Source organism: Cherax quadricarinatus, chromosome 22 (genome assembly GCF_038502225.1).
Source record: "Cherax quadricarinatus isolate ZL_2023a chromosome 22, ASM3850222v1, whole genome shotgun sequence".
NCBI lineage: Eukaryota > Metazoa > Arthropoda > Malacostraca > Decapoda > Parastacidae > Cherax > Cherax quadricarinatus.
In genome coordinates, this window is record NC_091313.1 from 32,099,294 (window position 1) to 32,121,288 (window position 21,995).

The 21,995-nt window shown below is 41.2% G+C and overlaps 1 protein-coding gene across 4 annotated transcripts in view; it reads right to left on the reverse strand.

The window, feature by feature from the left end:
• LOC128689731 (uncharacterized) overlaps positions 1-11,830 on the reverse strand; it is a 365,227-nt gene extending 353,397 nt beyond the window's left edge. For 2 of the 4 annotated variants that reach the window (XM_070087631.1, XM_070087628.1), the window contains exons 1-2: positions 11,681-11,830; positions 7,290-8,017 (exon numbers count right to left, since the gene is read on the reverse strand). In XM_070087631.1, coding sequence (XP_069943732.1) covers positions 7,290-8,017; positions 11,681-11,728 — 776 coding nt within the window. In that variant the 5' untranslated portion in view covers positions 11,729-11,830. The remainder of the gene's footprint in view (positions 1-7,289; positions 8,018-11,680) is intronic. The other 2 variants (XM_070087629.1, XM_070087630.1) reach the window with 1 other exon arrangement.
• Positions 11,831-21,995: the final 10,165 nt, after the last annotated feature.

A 21,995-nucleotide genomic window follows, 5' to 3' on the forward strand; every position in this document is an offset into this window, starting at 1 on the left:
CTCAAAGTCGACCTACACTTGGGGAGGGTTATATTCACTCAGTATTATAAAACATGTACTAGTAGCATCCAACAACTGTGTTAACCAAGACTAAACAAGTGAGGCAGCCTTGAAGTACACTCTGGGAGTGGCACTTGCAAGACCTGTAACACTTGTTTTCCGTCTCCTCACCTTAGCCCCCACCACTAACACCCTCACAACCCCTCCACCACACCCTCACAACCAACACACTTTCCGCCCTAAACCCCGTCATACTACAACCACCTTAACACTACTATCCACATCCCTTCAAACATACTCCTACCCTACCAATGCATTCACTCCCTACTGATATACTTTGATCCTTTCACTACAAACTTCGCCCCTCCCCGACCCCTCGCCACTCCTTCACTACAAACTTCGCCACCTATTTCCAATACAAACTTTACTTCCCGCCCCCTTCAATTATAAATCTCACCCCCTGCGTCCCCCATACTACTTTCCAGTCAAACCAGCCTCGCCTGCCTCCAACTTCAACCATTAAATGACTCTACAATACGGTAGAATGTCATCAGCAGCTGGTCGTGGTTCAAGTTACTCTCATCTCTCATTCATGTGTTATTACTGACGTCTCGCAGCTCAAGATGACAAACTTCATCACTTGATATACGAAACCCATCTTGTGTGATGGAATATGATAGGGTAAGCTTTTTTTTCTTCCTACAATGAAATTATCATATAGAGTAGGGTAGCAGCACATTGTTGACGTATCCAAGTTTGTTAATAAGAGCAAAGTATTACTACCATTAGTTGGAAGGAGCATAACTAGACATGTACAGTCATCCTGACCATGACTGATATACAGGCAACCAGTTTCCAGGGTTATACCCTTACAGCCCGACCTGATGCCACACCAGATTTCCTTCTTGACTGCCTGATCAACTAGGCTGCTGTTGCTAATGGCCCGTGAGCCTACCTAACCGCCATTTACGTCTGATTGGTCGTACCAAAAACAGTCTTCTAGACAAAGCAGGGTTGAGGGTCTCATATTTCTTATTCACTGCACTGAAATACAGATATAAACCCGACTTGTGTCTGGTATTACCCCCTGTCTTCCCACAGCTTTTAATTAACCTGAAGTACACTCTTCCCATAACTTTTAATTAAACCGTATTACATTCTTCCCGCAGCTTCAATTAAGCCTTACTGATATAAAAGAAGAGGTAAACTGACTTAGAACTCGGAGGTAGTAAACATTAGGCATGAATGTTTCGATATACCTGTGAGGTACCCATAACCGGTTTCAAGAATTTTTTACCCATGCAGCCTGGCCTAGGGCTACGCTGTTCTGAGGACTGCCTGTAAGTGTTAATAGTCGACTGGCCCACATAGCCACCATGGTCTAATTGATCTGGCACTTCACAGTGGAAGTGGTTCTATTTCCTCTTGAAGATAGCTACACTTGTTCTTGCATTATTTATATCTACTGCTCGAAGACTGAATAGTTTTAGACCACTAACGTTGACAGTTCTCTAATTGTACCCTTGACACTTGTTTTTCACCGAGTATTTTACACTTACTCTCATATCTCTCACCGAAGTACGTTATTAAGGCAGTGTGCAGATCTGAGACTAGGAGCTCAAGTACCCTCCATGTATATAGTAGGAGATATCTTCTACTATATACAGAGAGAGGTTAAGAGAGTGGTGAAGCAATGTAAAAAGAGAGCAAATGAGAGAGTGGGTGAGATGTTATCAACAAATTTTGTTGAAAATAAGAAAAAGTTTTCGAGTGAGATTAACAAGTTAAGGAAGCCTAGAGAACAAATGGATTTGTCAGTTAAAAATAGGAGAGGAGAGTTATTAAATGGAGAGTTAGAGGTATTGGGAAGATGGAGGGAATATTTTGAGGAATTGTTAAATGTTGATGAAGATAGGGAAGCTGTGATTTCGTGTATAGGGCAAGGAGGAACAACATCTTGTAGGAGTGAGGAAGAGCCAGTTGTGAGTGTGGGGGAAGTTCGTGAGGCAGTAGGTAAAATGAAAGAGGGTAAGGCAGCCGGGATTGATGGGATAAAGATAGAAATGTTAAAAGCAGGTGGGGATATAGTTTTGGAGTGGTTGGTGCAATTATTTAATAAATGTACGGAAGAGGGTAAGGTACCTAGGGATTGGCAGAGAGCATGCATAGTTCCTTTGTATAAAGGCAAAGGGGATAAAAGAGAGTGCAAAAATTATAGGGGGATAAGTCTGTTGAGTATACCTGGCAAAGTGTATGGTAGAGTTATTATTGAAAGAATTAAGAGTAAGACGGAGAATAGGATAGCAGATGAACAAGGAGGCTTTAGGAAAGGTAGGGGGTGTGTGGACCAGGTGTTTACAGTGAAACATATAAGTGAACAGTATTTAGATAAGGCTAAAGAGGTCTTTGTGGCATTTATGGATTTGGAAAAGGCGTATGACAGGGTGGATAGGGGGGCAATGTGGCAGATGTTGCAGGTGTATGGTGTAGGAGGTAGGTTACTGAAAGCAGTGAAGAGTTTTTACGAGGATAGTGAGGCTCAAGTTAGAGTATGTAGAAAAGAGGGAAATTATTTCCCAGTAAAAGTAGGCCTTAGACAAGGATGTGTGATGTCACCGTGGTTGTTTAATATATTTATAGATGGGGTTGTAAGAGAAGTAAATGCGAGGGTCTTGGCAAGAGGCGTGGAGTTAAAAGATAAAGAATCACACATAAAGTGGGAGTTGTCACAGTTGCTCTTTGCTGATGACACTGTGCTCTTGGGAGATTCTGAAGAGAAGTTGCAGAGATTGGTGGATGAATTTGGTAGGGTGTGCAAAAGAAGAAAATTGAAAGTGAATACAGGAAAGAGTAAGGTTATGAGGATAACAAAAAGATTAGGTGATGAAAGATTGGATATCAGATTGGAGGGAGAGAGTATGGAGGAGGTGAATGTATTCAGATATTTGGGAGTGGACGTGTCAGCGGATGGGTCTATGAAAGATGAGGTGAATCATAGAATTGATGAGGGGAAAAGGGTGAGTGGTGCACTTAAGAGTCTGTGGAGACAAAGAACTTTGTCCTTGGAGGCAAAGAGGGGAATGTATGAGAGTATAGTTTTACCAACGCTCTTATATGGGTGTGAAACATGGGTGATGAATGTTGCAGCGAGGAGAAGGCTGGAGGCAGTGGAGATGTCATGTCTGAGAGCAATGTGTGCTGTGAATATAATGCAGAGAATTCGTAGTTTGGAAGTTAGGAGGAGGTGCGGGATTACCAAAACTGCTGTCCAGAGGGCTGAGGAAGGGTTGTTGAGGTGGTTCGGACATGTAGAGAGAATGGAGCGAAACAGAATAACTTCAAGAGTGTATCAGTCTGTAGTGGAAGGAAGGCGGAGTAGGGGTCGGCCTAGGAAAGGTTGGAGGGAGGGGGTAAAGGAGGTTTTGTGTGCGAGGGGCTTGGACTTCCAGCAGGCATGCGTGAGCGTGTTTGATAGGAGTGAATGGAGACAAATGGTTTTTAATACTTGACGTGCTGTTGGAGTATGAGCAAAGTAACATTTATGAAGGGGTTCAGGGAAACCGGCAGGCCGGACTTGAGTCCTGGAGATGGGAAGTACAGTGCCTGCACTCTGAAGGAGGGGTGTTAATGTTGCAGTTTAAAAACTGCAACAGTGATGGAGTGAATGATGGTGAAAGTTTTTCTTTTTCGGGCCACCTTGCCTTGGTGGGAATCGGCCAGTGTGATAATAAAATAATAAAAATCTTCTCTCCGGAGTGCGCTTCCCAAGAGCATCGAGGTGACCCTAGTAATTTAAATGATTTATCAGCTTTATAGGAATGGTAAACATTGTATCCTCTCCAGCTCTGATACCTCTCCTGCCTTGAACGGAGCCGTCAACACCGAACAATATTTTAAGAAAGAGAAGTAATGTGAAGTGTTACCACTGGTATTATTTCTTTTGTTTTCAAAGTTCTTATTATCCACCCTGCTTGGCTGAACCAGCGGCCACTAGGAAAGTTTGGCCCAGGGTTGAGCTGTGAGTTTAGAAGAACCCTCGAAACCGGTCAAAGGCATGTGACAGCTTGTGTTTCACACTGGCCGAGCATGAGCGAGGCAGTACAAGGCAGTGCAGGGAGGAAACGGGCAGGGCGGCACACAGCATGGTGTAGGGACATGGAAGGCAGGGGAATTTTGATGGAAGACAGTACCTGATCACATAGTAACTTCCACAACACTATGACAGCAGTGTTATGCAGCACCAACATTATCTACACACAAATTATAGCCGCTGTCCATCTTCACTACACGAAATCCGAATTTCATGTCATTCCTCTACCAGTGAGTGGGGGAAGGGAGAGAGTGCGGTGGGAGGGGGAGGAGAGAGGGGGAGGAAAAGAGAAAGAGAAAGAGAGAGAGAGAGAGAGAGAGAGAGAGAGCGAGAGAGAGAGAGAGAGAGAGAGAGAGAGAGAGAGAGAGAGAGAGAGAGAGAGACAGACAGACAGACAGAGACGAGGCTAGGATCTGAGTTGCTCCCTTTAAACATAGGTGAGCATACACGCAAATAAATATTAATAACTTTTTGGGTTCTGAAAATAGCGTATATATTTCAGTAATACAGACAACACGAAAACCCATCTTTAAACAAATGTGAAAATCTGCTGAGATTTTGTTTTCCCCTGACAAAGCAGTACGGCATTACAGAGCTTAGCGAGAGGGGTCAAAATGTCAAGCAGTGTGCAATGAAAATAATCTCTTGAAAGGCAGACACGTAGGTCTTCCAGGACAGCGGTAGAGAGTTGGCACTAACTCCATCTAAGACGGTGTTTCTCGTTCAGTTCCGGAACGCCTAATCCCTCTGCACTTCTTCAACTTGGCTTCGTCACGCTACAAAGCTCCCTTAGAAAGGCAATTTACTAGACAAGGCGGTAGTCGGGGTCTGAATGTGGGTTTGCTTCATCTCAGAGTTATAAGCCTAATTTACTTTCAGCAACTCAACACTAACACCATTAATAGACTCATAAGGTGGATGGTGAAGAAATATATACTCATACCACCTGACTCACAGGAGAAACAGAAAGATGCACAAACTTGTACAATCGTCTGAGTGAGAAGGGCGTAATGTCCTCCCCCTACCCCATGCTCTGGGACTAGTGTCCGATGCTTGCCTGGTCAACCAAGCTACAGCAGCTGGCGCTCCGCTGGCCCACCTATCCATTATTGGAGCCTGACTGGTCAATCACAAGGCGAAGATACACGTTCAATTTGCTCTTGAAGACTTGTACACCTATTGCGGCAGTATTTCTGATATCGCTTAATATAATGTTTAACAGTCTGGGCCAAATGATGTCGATACTAGACCACAAACTAAAAAACTCAATCCGGATGCATTTACCAATGTCAATTCATTATAATCTATCTGTTGCATATGTTTCATAATCAACTTGTTGGTATTATACATTATTTCCCTAAGCAAATTTAAGTCTCTCAGAATTTCAGGTATGTATCTTAAATTCAGTAAGTTACCCTGGCTTATCACTATAGACCTTTAGTTGGAGCTGCCTTAAAAAGTTTGCTGTAAATGGGAGTTAGAGTTGCTTTAAAGTGTAAATGGGGAAAAAAAAACACAGATGGATGGGGAAGATTGTAATACTAAAAGCAGGTGAGGATAGCTTTCGTTGTTGCATTTTTAAATGTTTATAATTATTTGTGTATTCATCAAACTGTTATATTTATTCGATTTATATTTATTAAGCTATACAACTGTATCTATTCGTTGTTTTAATAGATACCTTTTGAAACATAATATTTACCTTATCATTACCAACTTGTTACTACGGTGACAAATTAACTGTCACGTTACAGAAATCGTATCACGAAGCAAGTCAAACTATCCAGAGAATTTTTCACATTCCATATCCGTAATTCGTTTTATATCATTTGCCTTGTCAGTAAACTTAGATAAAGAAAGAACTATCCCCATTATCAATGTCGAAAGAGGCTGGAGTCTTGAAGAATAAAGAGTAACAGTCTCCAGGTACGGGTTATTTGTATAATGTTGGATACTTGGCGAGAAATACACCCTACGAAAGCGAAGAAGCTTGGAACACTAAAAATACCTCCAGTAAAAAGCAGTAGTGCAATGAATATACTAAGCGATAACCCAGTAAGTGCAAAAGGATCTACATTTTTCAATACCCTCCCGTCATACATAAAGGAGGATTACCAACAGACCTCTAGGGGTCTTCAAAGACAGTTCCTGATCGGCCAGGGTGTGGTGCATATGTTGGACTGCATTCAGCTGGCACCAACCTGGTCGATCAGGCCAGGAACCTGAAATACTACAGATAGACTCCACCTACCCGGTCTCAGACCAGGCCCCTCCGGTGGACGACCTGATAAGCCCTGATGTTGGTGCCAGCCGCATAAAGTCCAACTTATGATGCCAGGATGATCAGGATCTAACTTGGGAAACTAGCCCAGCTCTCTTCAAAATAGCCAGGGGTCTGTTGGTAATCTCCCTTATGTAAAGTAAAAGGACACAAGTGCAACTAATGTGACATTTTATTGTGGTAACGTTTCGCTCTCCAGGAGCTTTGTCAAGCCGTTACAATCAGTTTGTAACGGCTCCTGGAGAGCGAAACGTTGCCACAACAAAATGTCACATTAGTTGCATTTGTGTCCTTTTACTTTACATATTGTCGGTAATTGTACCAACGTTATTACAATCTCCCTTACGTGTGAGGGGAAAGAGGGTATCTAGCACCGTCTTCCGAGGCTCTCATTTTCAAAGGAAGTGATTTGTGTATGAAGATTTGGGACTAATACTCCTAGAATTTTCCAGGTCTGGATTATACTGCATTTTTCTCGCCTACGTTCCGAAGAGTACAGACTGGGGGACTTTCAAACATTCCCAGCAATTCAGGTGTTTGACTGAATAACATGCTAGCAGTGAAGGTTCTCTGTAAATTTTCCAGGTCTGCAATTTCGCCTGCCTTGAGCCCTGTTAGAGTGCTTACAGCAGTATTTGAACCTGAGAGAATAAGTTAAATCATTTTCTTTTCGAGTGTGAACGTCAGTATGATTTTACTAGTGTACCCTTACGTTGCTAAGCTGAATATAAGTATTTTGGTTTAAGAAACTGTTATGTTTAAAATTCCTTCCAAAGCTGTGGGTGAGTAGAAAAAAACTGCCAAGTTTCACAAGTTAAGCGAGCGCTTGGATTAATTTTAAACATAGGTTAGATAAATACATAAGTTTGAATGCTTGGGTCTAACTTGGCTAGGGCTGGCATGGGTCTATAGGCTTACCTGTGATTTTTGCTGCAGGTGCCTACGTCTCTTTCGAGTTCTGGCGTTTCCGGTGCTTCTACGGATCGTTCTAGCACAGCTTTGGGGCCATCATCAACTTGTACTCGAGGTACAAGCTCCTTCCTCAGCTCCGACTGTGCTTTCTGATGTTGGAGTCGCTGTAGTGACTCCTTTAAAAGAAAGCGGAGTTCGGGAGTGAGTTTGCGGACGTTCTCTCTCACTCTGGGTAGTTGAGGTACCTTAATAGAGGGTCCAGTAATTCTGTACCTAAGGGATCGACGTGTTGATATACGTCTAGGAATGACTGGTGTAAAAGCAGGTTCAGGTGATGCAGTAACACAGATTAACGGAATACTGACAGAAGCGAGGGAGCGGCTTGTAGGTTGAGTCTTAGAGGTGGAGTAACTATTTAACACGAAACTTGAGGGACTTAATTTGGAGTGGGAATGACGATCTGGGACGAGAGACTGGGAATGTACATTTATAGGGCAGTGACTATCTTGGGAAAAATGTTGGTTGTGGGAGAAATTTGAGGGTATTACAAGTGACTGGTGTTCATGGTTGGGGTAGTGAGGTTGGGGACAGGTCTGCCCACTATGATGGGGAGACCTGGTAGTCCCACGGGTGGTGGTGAAGGGGACGGTGGTGGTACTGGTGGTGGTGGTGGTGGTAGTAGTGGTGGTGGTGGTGGTGGAACCGACCCCAAGCCTCACTCCAACATCTTCATACTGAAAAGAGAAAGAAACAAGCATTTACTTCAAAGAAACGCGTACATGTCCTTTGAGGGACATGTTGACAATTCATGATCTTACATTTTTCCTAAACTTAAAATACGAAAAATTATTTACACAATTTATTACATTAACAGCATTGTGAAATCAAGTTTGGAGTGACCCGAGTGAAGAGCATATGAAATTCGTGTGTGTTCGGGAGTGTAAAATGCAATTGAAATTAACTTCAGGCTTAGGCTGGTCTTGATCTCAGGACTAAATAAATAAGCTGCACTGTTGCTTCTTAAGACCTAAGTAGCGCAGGTGTAACCGATCTGAACACTATTCTGTATTTGAGATTTGTTTCAAAGTTGCACAGGACAATAATTTTCTTCAATGTCGAAATTATTCCTACGCAAATTATTCTTTGCAAATATCGCTGCACTTTACTAAAAAAATATAAAATTAACTGAAAATGCTTCACAAAACAAGGACTCTCAGTCCATGCATGCATGCACACACACACACACGCACACACACACACACACACACACACACACACACACACACACACACACACACACACACACACACACACACACACACACACACACACACACACACACACACACACACACACACACACACACACACATCACATGAACCAATCAATGTTACTGCAAAAAATTACTCAACCAGATGTCATCCTTTATGAAGGAATCAGTGAAGTGTGATGCGCTTCTCAACTCAAACGTTCCTTCCTAAACATAATATAAAGTCTCTCATTAGTTTTCCATTGTTCCTATTTACTAAATTGATTAAAACTTTTTTAATCATTACGAAGTACACAAATAGTCTGGTCTGAATGTAAGACACTCACTAGTGTTGTTCCTCAGGAGTCTAATCTCTGGTCATTTGTTCGTAATATACCTTTGAAGAGCTTCGAGTTTATCTACTCTCTGAGCCCGGCCATGGGCCAGGCTCGTCTGGTCAACCAGGCTGTTGCTGCTGGAGGCAGCCTGGTTGATCTGGTACCTGGTGAAGATACTTGTCCAGTTTCCTCTTGAAGGCTTCTACACTTGTTCCAGTCGTGTTTCTGATATCCTCACTGGGTTTGTTACACTTCCTCCCATATCTCACTCCAGTATGTTATGGCAGTGTGCAGGTTTGGGACCAGGCCCTCGAGTACTTTCCAGATGTATGCGTTAATGATCTTAACAGTGAAGTCGACATAAGAAAAAATCGCAGACAACACCAATACCGGGGTTATTAAAACTAACTTAAAGTAAGGCTGAGGAATTATAGGGCCAACTTTATGCTGCAAATCTAAAGAGAAGTTATAAACGAAGTTCAATTAGACAAAATTAATGTAAATTCTTAAGGCTGGGAAAAGACTGCGGCAATGAATGTCAGGTCATGACTGCAGATAGTGATAAGACTGCGAAAGATATACTATATCCACACTAGATCTAATAGGGTACATGATTTTGATCTCTAAAAATTTTTTTTGTTTTTTTGCTCAATCTTTGGCTAATCTAATAATGTTCAAGAGAGTGACTTCTCTCTACATATTTTACATTTCATATGATGTTCAGCATCGAGTTATCCGAAGTTTAACTTGGGGAAATTGTATAAGATAATCGGTAGACCAATAGTAAATTGTGGAACAGTCCTTCACATTCAAGAGATGATATAATCAGCCATCCTGCTGCAGTGAATGCATGCGACTGTTGACATCAGTTCCGGTAGGGGTTGTGGGACAGGAGGCAGGTGTGGAAATGCGGCGATGGGCTGCTGACATGCTGTGGGGTTCCCACTATTTGCTCATTGTCAAGTCACAGGGCAACGCGACCACTACGTCCACTCCCCTACCCCACATCCTCAATCTCACAGGCTCAAAAAGAATGTAACTGGATTTTCGATCCAGAGATGCCCAGTACTATATTGTATTATATTCACAGGGAAGCGTAGGGAAATAATCAGGTTTGATCTGCGTAAGCCCACAGGATTATATTAATTATGAAAGTGACTTAGACCTTCCACCGAACCTGGGACAACATACAACTCAACATACTTCAAACATTCCTTCTAGTGACTCAATTCTGCTCATTACCATAAAGCTACAGTACTGCCGACCCTGCCTACTTCCCGCCACGATCACTAAATGTCTCGCCTATCTTCTTTCCTCTATCTTTAAGAGTGGACTTAACAGGTTCATCCAGGCAGTTCTATATCAGACAGGCTTTGTTTCCTACGTCGGACTAGGAGCCACAAGTACTAACAACCTGACTGACGAAAGCGTTAACTAGGAATCCTGAGATAAGACCAAGCCGCGGGGGCTATGATCCCCGGAATCCCCACCTGGTCCACTCTTTCCATATTCACACTTTCTAACAGCACCTGTAAGCAACTCACTTTTCCTTATCCATCTCTTATTCATTCCCAGGCGCCTCACACACCCCGTTCCTTTCCCCGCCCATACATATAAGAAAGTAGCCCTCACTTTCACCTGCCCACCACACTCACTCACCTACAGAAATCCACAAATGTAACTATGCTCTTCCACTTAAAAGTGGTAGAGTTTAAATTAAAAATAATTAATAGCTTTTAACTACGTGACGTATGCAACACTTCCACTTAAATACAGTCATCATGATACTGTTTAAAAAAAAAATGGTTGGCTGTTGAATGAGACTTGAACAGTTGAAATGTGACATAGTTACTCGAGCCACTGGCAGCGGTTGCTTTCTGTTAGCGCGCCAGACTAGTTTATCGTCTTTTATCTTATATTTATCGTTTATCCGTTGTAACCTAACCTAACTTAGAAATGGGATGCAAACCATATGTGAAAGTGTGACAAACTTATCAGGAGGGCAGGTTGTAATATGATAGATTCTTTCAGCAATTTCTAATCATTAGGGTTGTGGTGTCTACTTTGGACTGGAGCCCTCGAGCACCATCTGAACACGCCCCATCAAGAAGATGGTCATGTATGATATCCGCCATCTTATTGATGATCCCTTGAACACTAAGATAAAAGGTTACCGGTAAAAAGTAAGCAAGAAAAATCACAATCAACCCACAAGTCGGAAATTAAATTTTAAACGATCAGCTCTCAGTCTGGTGAATTAAGACATTTATGTACAGTCCAGGACATTAATTAAATGACTTTTTTGTTGACGAGGCTTTCAACCAGGCAGTCTGGAACCGGGCCGCAGGAGACTGACCCCCAAAACAATGTTCAGGAAACCTTGACTACAAATTTACATTAACAAAGTAACGAAATTAGAGAAACCGTGAATTCGGCACTTTTTCTTCAAAATTACTGAAGAAACTGAGATTGTCGTCTATCCTCATTCAATCAGATACAGATTCAAAAAATTTAATAAGCATTATAATCGATCCTTAATTAAGAAGAGTAGAGTAACAAACAGTCCAGTAGTGAGACGCGAGTAACTGCCCCCACTCCCCAGCTGCCGAGAAAGGCCGAGAACAGAGCTGCAAGGCAGATGTATATTCTTCAGTCAAAAGGACCATTTTCATTGCCCCAGCACCGCTTACCAGCCAAGAATTAATAAGAACATCCACGTAGTCATACTAATACACTTTCGAAGATGTATTAAATGTGATATTCAAACAAACCATATATAAATTCACCCATTTATGACGTTTCATCCTTACCTGGGAGGTAATGAGTGGGAGGGTGCACCCACTCTTCTTGAGAACCATCTTCAGAAGCAGCACCTAGTGCCAGAGAGGAGCTGGAGGCGACTGTAGAACAGTGCCGCAATACTACCCACCATAGGTATGGATATACCTGATTACTGTGACTACCATAGTGTCCACGGGATGATATACACCGTTTCGGCATCCGCCAAATAAACATTATCTTGCATCACAAACCTTTAACAACTTTATCATTCTTCTTGGTCTCCAATAAGCTTAATTAATTAAAGTCCTTATTTTGTAATAGACCACACAAAAGTTTAGTTTACATATTGTTTATACTTCATACATGTTGCAAAATAGCTGCTGCAAGGATATACAAGCCAGTGTTCCTTAGAGCGTGTATAAATGCACAGGAGTAGCGCCGTGCCAGTGTACTGAGACACGTGGGGCAAGTGTATGACCAACTGACTGTGGCTACGGTGAACCTCAGAGCATCAGAGCCCAGGTAACACAACCCAGCCACTTCGTCACACAACACAATACACACATCCAACGATAAGCTACACTTTAATCCATGCATTGCTCTCTTATCAGCAAATAAGCCCACGAATGGCCTTCCGTGCGGGTTACTCTGTGGGTATGACTCGGCACATCAGCACCGCTAACGAGGATGGTGCCCACTTGATGGTAAACAAGTGATGAGAGAGTCATTCACCGAGTGTGCAGAAAGAGTGAAAGCAGCGACCGTCACCAGGCACTACAACACACTGGCTGCCTCAGCGATGTCAAGCTCACCTTTCCACACCACCACTCCCTTACCCCTTACAACCTACACACCTGCCCCCTCCCTTCTTCCTATTAGCACTACCAGTTCTTCAAACAGCAAGTTCGTTTTCCAACTTGGAGTGCGCACCATTTTATATATGATCAAAGCCGACAGGATGATTAAATATTATTCTAGGTCAGTGTACTTTATTCTGCCTGTAGTCTACCTGTGTTTTCACATGCAACCGGTTTGGAGTGCTCTTCTATGTCCACAATTTTAGATCTATAAGCCAAGGAAAATTTCAATGATAATATATTGTTTTATGTGGTAATAAAATTCACTACTGTGAGACTATTTTCCAGTACCACAATATGCAAATAAAACGTCTGTTCGCTTAAAAATCTGTAAAACATAGAAACTGTAAAGGTAGCGGAGCTATATATGCGATGACCTGGCAATGTCTCACGTATCAGCCCCCCAAAAATATATAAATATAAATATATAATATAAATATATAATATCACTGCGCTAGCCAAGGATTCGAACCCATCAACCATACCCCCGGCCGGGATTGAACCCGCGGTCATAGAGTCTCAAAACTCCAGCCCGTCGCGTTAGCCACTAGACGGGCTGGAGTTTTGAGACTCTATGACCGCGGGTTCAATCCCGGCCGGGGGTATGGTTTATTTGCAATCGTGTCATTACGATTTCTTGAGTCATTCGAACCCATGTTGTACTGGCCTGCCTCATGGTAAGCGAGAACTACATGACGCTTTAAACCACAGGACCACCCAACCCTACAAGAATGGCGCAGCCAGCAATGCTAGCTGTTGGACCGCTATCCTAGGGCATACGGAGGTGTGGGAGCTTCTAAGCTAATTTCATTCTCATCCCTGTTTGGTGTACTAGCTTCACGAGCAGCATTTATATATTATTGTAACCACGAACGAGTGGTATTGATCAATAACAACGCTGCGCTAGCCAAGGATTCGAACCCGTGTTACAATAATATATAAATGCTGCTCGTGAAGCTAGTACACCAAACAGGGATGAGAATGAAATTAGCTTAGAAGTTTCCATATCTCCGTATGCCCTCGGATAGCGGCATAACAGCTAGCATTGCTGGCTGCGCCATTCTTGTAGGGTTGGGTGGTCCTGTGGTTTAAAGCGTCATGTAGTTTTCGCTTACCATGAGGCAGGCCAGTACAACATGGGTTCGAATCCTTGGCTAGCGCAGTGTTGTTATTGATCAATACCACTCGTTCGTGGTTAAAATTATATATATATATATATATATATATATATATATATATATATATATATATATATATATATACACACACACGTTTTTTCTCTCGATAATGCACTATCTTAATCAGTTATACAACAAAAACTACGAATGGTTAAAACTGTTCCATCACTAACTAGCAGCCTGATCGATCACGCTTTCAACCAGGAGACCTGATCTGCAGGACCGGGCACCGGGGGCTACGACCCCTGGTGTAGACTAGCTGTCTTCAAGAGGGATCCTGATAAGTTCAAGTCAGTTCCTGATCAGCCGGGCTATAGTTTATACGTTGGACTGCTGGGCGCCTCGATCCATCAAGAGGCCTGGTCTGGGGCCGGCCCGCGGGACCGTTGACCACTGAAAACATCCTTCAGGTACCCACCGGTGGACAGGTACCAAAATATATACAAAAGACCTGAGTGGTTCTTAAACTATATGGTAGAAGCTATATAATACACTATCATGATTAGGAAAAAGAGCAGGCAGCTCATAACTAAATATCAACCATAAAGTTTAGTACCAAGGTTAATTTACTTCAAGATCCACACAAAAGTGTTTTAAAATAGGTCACAACCTCAGTATAATTACTAACAAATAAAAGTTTCATAATGATATGATTTTAAATCAATGGAACAATCCCAACTTTTAACATTTCTCCCTGAAGTTTTACATAAGAACGAAGGAACACTGCAGAAGGCCTACTGGCCCATGCGAGGCAGGTCAAAGTCTCCTACCGGCTTAAGCCAATGCACCCAACCTAGTCAGGTCAGGTCACATTGACTTAGGGGAGGAACACGGCAACCGACCTGGTAGCACAAGCTATCAGGTCCAACTCACACCCACCCACATCCACTCATGTATTTATCCAACCTATTTTTAAAGCTACACAACGTTCTGGCCTCTATAACTGTACTCGGGAGTTTGTTCCACTCATCCACAACTCTATTACCAAACCAGTACTTTCCTATATCCTTCCTGAATCTGAATTTTTCCAACTTAAAACCATTGCTGCGAGTCCTGTCTAGGCTAGATATTTTCAGCACACTATTTACATCCCCTTTATTTATTCCTGTCTTCCATTTATACACCTCAATCATATCCCCCCTAATTCTACGTCTTTCTAGAGAGTGCAGATTCAGGGCCCTTAGTCTATCCTCATAGGGAAGGTTTCTGATACATGGGATCAACTTTGTCATCCTCTTTTGTACATTTTCCAGAGAATTTACGCCCCTCTTCTCTCTCTCTCCTTTATATCTCTCTCTCTCTCCTTTATCTCTCTCTCTCTCTCTCTCAATAAGCTGTGTGTAAGCTTTAAGTTACCGTAAGCGAGTATTAATGTTCATAGTGTTATAAAAATTCCTATATTAATTTTCCACAAAATGAAGAGTGTCAGCGTTATAAACTGGTGTTGTGGTGGCGTGGTGCTCAATGGCGTGCATCCCAGCGTGGCACCCAGAGGGACCTCCACACGTCCTCTGGCCACCTGCCTGCCTTCCTCGTCCTCATCCACACTGACACATCCCACCCACAAGTGTGAAGATCGTAATGAATATCATTACTATTCAATAAATGTCACCTTCGTATTGCACTCAATATTTAACACTTCTCAAACACTAACACGAGATAATAAAACCATCAAAAATTACATCTAAATTGGTTTAATTCTTCCGCCCGAGTATCTACTTCATTTTGCACTCATAGCTCATCTTGTGAGCGCATCCTATCCTTATTGTACTACGTTAATTTTCTTACACGATTCCTAAAGTTAATTTCCTGACGCTGAATTAAGCTGCTGCAATATATACCCTCTGTCAGACGTTATTTGTCATTGACGGCTAACTAAAAGTATATATATATAGTACAGGCAGATTTAGGCTAAATTAACCCCACCAAAAATAACTATTTAATTTTGTAGAAATATCAGATCGTTCAAACTGGCGTCGCGTAACTGTGTCGTGATGAGGATCCAGCTTCAGCTACTTACAGGGAAACCACAAGTGTTGTGAGAAACCTACAGGTCTCGGGTGTCCCGGAAAGTGACCTAGGTAAACTGGTCATTGCTCTACATTATCAGAGATGTCAGGTGTTCTGTGGTGCCAGAATTGTTCCCTAAATTTTTCAAATCTGTTATACCAAAAATCTAGCTTATAAAAAGGATATTACGCTTCGGCAGAGAAAATAAAAACGATGTTCCCCTTCTTATTCCAAATTTCCTCTAAAATAATTTGTCATATTACATATACTTGTATTTAAAGCAAAACTATCAAAAACGTCTCATAAACCAAGGTAAAGAATGTGAGGTATTTACACAAACATACGTCTAAAGGATTTCCGGCTACTGCACACATCCGGCACCATCCTCATGAAACCTCATTACCCACAACACCACAACAACTCACCTTGAGTGATCCTCGAGAAAATCTCCTACAAAACACACACTCATCATTTATAAAGGCTGTAAATCTTCTGTGTGTTAACTAAGAGTGAAAGAATATTCAAGATGAAGAGAATACAATGAAACTTCTCTGACCCCTGACCTCCAAACAGACCAACAGGAACGCCCGCACAATTTTACTAACCATTTTTGTTTATGTAACTTTACGAGAAAGACATGACAAAGAAAACGTCAACGACGTGTAAATAAATGAAAAAGACCAAGACTAACACTCTCCCTCCGAACATAGTGAATTACCAACAGACCCCTAGTCGTCTTGAAGAGGGAGTTAGACAAATTACTGAAGGTAATTCCTGATCAGCCTGGCTGTGGTGCCATATATGGACTGCCTGCAGCCAGCACTAACTGCCTGATTGAAAAAGAAACTGTCAACCAATAGACCAGATCAAAGACCGGGTCGCCGAGGCAGTAACATCCTCCCCGGAATCGACTACAAGCTACAAGTATTAACAGTAAAAAAAAAAAAAATCTAGCCAAGATTATTTAATTTCATTAAAACATAAAAGTTTGTATAGCATAACTTCTAAAAACAAACACGTAACAAACACCTGGTAGAACACTAAAGCAAGTTGCTCATGTAGTCTCCCCGAAAAGCACCCACATGAAGCTTAACCCATCTCAAAGTAAAATGTAAAGATAACAGCAAACGTTATATAGAGTAGTAGATAAAATTAAGATCAAACTATTTTCGAAGATTCTTAATTCTCAATAATCAAGGAGCACTGGAAAGCCAAACCCTCAAGAAAGTTCTGTGATGTCGGCGAGGGGCTCTTAGTCAAAGGAGCTGCACCTGCCCTTCTCTTTCTTGGACCAAACTTAAATGCCTTCCACTGCCTCAAGTGCTATTACCCCTATGGGTTTAGCGCTCAGCCATTCTATTATAACTAATATATTATAACCAATAATACACAAATACCCCACACATTGGGGAAAAAACTTAAGACAACGTTTCGGCCCGGACCAAAACGTCGTCAGCCTCTCTCCTATGTGAGGGGTTATTTGTGTATTGTTCCAGTCACGGTATTATATCTTCTGTTCAATAATAGCAATAAAATAATTTGGAAAGCCAATGGTGATTAGTCACAGTCCCATGCTACAAATTGAGAAGTGAACGAGGCTTCAGGTCGTGGTGTCAAGCGGCTAGATAGTAGGAGAAACTATGAGGCAGGTCCATATGATAAGATTAGAACACTTGATGAGATGAAACACCCTTTGTGTTGTTTTTAGTTTGTTGTAAAGGGCGTGAACAGCTTCACAAATGCATTGCCAAGAAGAAAAGGGAGAATAGTATAGGCCGTTGAAACACTAGCCAGGATGATACGAAATGAATTACTCTTGAAATTTAAATTTTTAATATCCACAGAGCGAAGATTTTAAGATTAGGTAATTCCAAGAAAAAAAAACCAGGACCCATCACCAAGTAGCAAACACCAAAGATTAGACACATACGGACCCCTTAGGACATTTATTGTGATTAGTTTCGCCCACTGGCGTTCTAATGCTCTAAGCATCAAGTGCAGATAGCAGATCCTGCACCCTGTTAGAGTGAGTGTGCAGTTAGTGATTGCAGTCTGAAATTGTTGAAATCTAATTTTTTTATATTTACTTATAAAAATTATATATATATATATATATATATATATATATATATATATATATATATATATATATATATATATATATATATATATATATATATATATATATATATATATGCAAAACAACCACTCATCAAAACAACACATCCATCAGCATTTTGGGGGGAATTCTTAATCAAAAGTTTTTTTACTGTATCAAGATTTTTGAAAACAACTTTAATATTAAAAGTCTTAAGAAGAGAAGGCATATCAACCAAGTTTTCATGGTAAGGGATACAGTAAAAAAACTTTTGATTAAGAATTCCCCCCAAAATGCTGATGGATGTGTCTATAAGATTCCTTGTAAAATTTGCGATAAAGTTTATTACGGTCAAACTGGTAAAAATCTCGAACTAAGATTAAAACAACATAAATATAGCATTAGAACTGGACAAGATTCCAATGCTCTATTTATTCATGTAAGAGATTTTAACCATCCAATTGATTTTCAAAAAGTTGAGAAAGTAGTATCAAGCAAGTCCATGGTCGACAGGAATATAATTGAATCTTGTTTCATAAAAAGCAGTTTTGACAATAATATGAATATTTCCTTTGGTTTATATAAATTAGATCCATTTATAATTAATAGAATTTGGGAAGAATTTAATAATACACTGGACAAATAAATAGCTTGGGGGTGAGTTTTGCAAAGGACCTATCCAAGTTGGCTCGCCGCGCGTCACGTGTTTAACCGTTGTGGGATCTGATAGTGAGGTGCTGGCCGACCCCTTATATAGCTTCCTTGGATGCTTCACTTTCATAGTTCCTTGATAATGTGAGTAGTCACGAAAGCGCTTGGAATTTCTCTATTCTTTCAGAGTGGTTGTTTTGCATATTTTGAAATCACCTGTGTACTGTGATCTTATTGCATATATATATATATATATATATATATATATATATATAATATATATATTTATATATATAATATATATATATATATATATATATATATTATATTTATATATATTAGGTAGGTAGTAGGTTGGTAGACAGCAACCACCCAGGGAAGTACTACCGTCCTGCCAGATGACTGTGAAACAAAAACCTGTAACTGTTTTGCATGATGGTAGGATTGCTGGTTTTCTTTTTCTGTCTCATAAACACGCTAGATAACAGGGATATCTTGCTACTCCTACTTACACTTTGGTCACACTTCACAGACACGCACATGCATATATATATATACATACATCTAGGTTTTTCTCCTTATTCTAAATAGCTCTTGTTCTTTTTTATTTCTTCTATTGTCCATGGGGAAGTGGAAAAGAATCTTTCCTCCGTAAGCCATGCGTGTCGTATGAGGCGACTAAAATGCCGGGAGCAATGGGCTAGTAACCCCTTCTCCTGTATACATTTACTAAAAAAGAGAAGAAGAAAAACTTTATAAAACTGGGTTGTTTAAATGTGCGTGGATGTAGTGCGGATGACAAGAAACAGATGATTGCTGATGTTATGAATGAAAAGAAGTTGGATGTCCTGGCTCTAAGCGAAACAAAGCTGAAGGGGGTAGGAGAGTTTCAGTGGGGGGAAATAAATGGGATTAAATCTGGAGTATCTGAGAGAGTTAGAGCAAAGGAAGGGGTAGCAGTAATGTTAAATGATCAGTTATGGAAGGAGAAAAGAGAATATGAATGTGTAAATTCGAGAATTATGTGGATTAAAGTAAAGGTTGGATGCGAGAAGTGGGTCATAATAAGCGTGTATGCACCTGGAGAAGAGAGGAATGCAGAGGAGAGAGAGAGATTTTGGGAGATGTTAAGTGAATGTATAGGAGCCTTTGAACCAAGTGAGAGAGTAATTGTGGTAGGGGACCTGAATGCTAAAGTAGGAGAAACTTTTAGAGAGGGTGTGGTAGGTAAGTTTGGGGTGCCAGGTGTAAATGATAATGGGAGCCCTTTGATTGAACTTTGTATAGAAAGGGGTTTAGTTATAGGTAATACATATTTTAAGAAAAAGAGGATAAATAAGTATACACGATATGATGTAGGGCGAAATGACAGTAGTTTGTTGGATTATGTATTAGTAGATAAAAGACTGTTGAGTAGACTTCAGGATGTACATGTTTATCGAGGGGCCACAGATATATCAGATCACTTTCTAGTTGTAGCTACACTGAGAGTAAAAGGTAGATGGGATACAAGGAGAATAGAAGCATCAGGGAAGAGAGAGGTGAAGGTTTATAAACTAAAAGAGGAGGCAGTTAGGGTAAGATATAAACAGCTATTGGAGGATAGATGGGCTAATGAGAGCATAGACAATGGGGTCGAAGAGGAATGGGGTAGGTTTAAAAATGTAGTGTTAGAGTGTTCAGCAGAAGTTTGTGGTTACAGGAAAGTGGGTGCAGGAGGGAAGAGGAGCGATTGGTGGAATGATGATGTAAAGAGAGTAGTAAGGGAGAAAAAGTTAGCATATGAGAAGTTTTTACAAAGTAGAAGTGATGCAAGGAGGGAAGAGTATATGGAGAAAAAGAGAGAGGTTAAGAGAGTGGTGAAGCAATGTAAAAAGAGAGCAAATGAGAGAGTGGGTGAGCTGTTATCAACAAATTTTGTTGAAAATAAGAAAAAGTTTTGGAGTGAGATTAACAAGTTAAGGAAGCCTAGAGAACAAATGGATTTGTCAGTTAAAAATAGGAGAGGAGAGTTATTAAATGGAGAGTTAGAGGTATTGGGAAGATGGAGGGAATATTTTGAGGAATTGTTAAATGTTGATGAAGATAGGGAAGCTGTGATTTCGTGTATAGGGCAAGGAGGAATAACATCTTGTAGGAGTGAGGAAGAGCCAGTTGTGAGTGTGGGGGAAGTTCGTGAGGCAGTAGGTAAAATGAAAGGGGGTAAGGCAGCCGGGATTGATGGGATAAAGATAGAAATGTTAAAAGCAGGTGGGGATATAGTTTTGGAGTGGTTGGTGCAATTATTTAATAAATGTATGGAAGAGGGTAAGGTACCTAGGGATTGGCAGAGAGCATGCATAGTTCCTTTGTATAAAGGCAAAGGGGATAAAAGAGAGTGCAAAAATTATAGGGGGATAAGTCTGTTGAGTGTACCTGGTAAAGTGTATGGTAGAGTTATAATTGAAAGAATTAAGAGTAAGACGGAGAATAGGATAGCAGATGAACAAGGAGGCTTTAGGAAAGGTAGGGGGTGTGTGGACCAGGTGTTTACAGTGAAACATATAAGTGAACAGTATTTAGATAAGGCTAAAGAGGTCTTTGTGGCATTTATGGATTTGGAAAAGGCGTATGACAGGGTGGATAGGGGGGCAATGTGGCAGATGTTGCAAGTGTATGGTGTAGGAGGTAGGTTACTGAAAGCAGTGAAGAGTTTTTACGAGGATAGTGAGGCTCAAGTTAGAGTATGTAGAAAAGAGGGAAATTTTTTCCCAGTAAAAGTAGGCCTTAGACAAGGATGTGTGATGTCACCGTGGTTGTTTAATATATTTATAGATGGGGTTGTAAGAGAAGTAAATGCGAGGGTCTTGGCAAGAGGCGTGGAGTTAAAAGATAAAGAATCACACACAGGGTGGGAGTTGTCACAGCTGCTCTTTGCTGATGACACTGTGCTCTTGGGAGATTCTGAAGAGAAGCTGCAGAGATTGGTGGATGAATTTGGTAGGGTGTGCAAAAGAAGAAAATTAAAGGTGAATACAGGAAAGAGTAAGGTTATGAGGATAACAAAAAGATTAGGTGATGAAAGATTGAATATCAGATTGGAGGGAGAGAGTATGGAGGAGGTGAACGTATTCAGATATTTGGGAGTGGACGTGTCAGCGGATGGGTCTATGAAAGATGAGGTGAATCATAGAATTGATGAGGGAAAAAGAGTGAGTGGTGCACTTAGGAGTCTGTGGAGACAAAGAACTTTGTCCTTGGAGGCAAAGAGGGGAATGTATGAGAGTATAGTTTTACCAACGCTCTTATATGGGTGTGAAGCATGGGTGATGAATGTTGCAGCGAGGAGAAGGCTGGAGGCAGTGGAGATGTCATGTCTGAGGGCAATGTGTGGTGTGAATATAATGCAGAGAATTCGTAGTTTGGAAGTTAGGAGGAGGTGCGGGATTACCAAAACTGTTGTCCAGAGGGCTGAGGAAGGGTTGTTGAGGTGGTTCGGACATGTAGAGAGAATGGAGCGAAACAGAATAACTTCAAGAGTGTATCAGTCTGTAGTGGAAGGAAGGCGGGG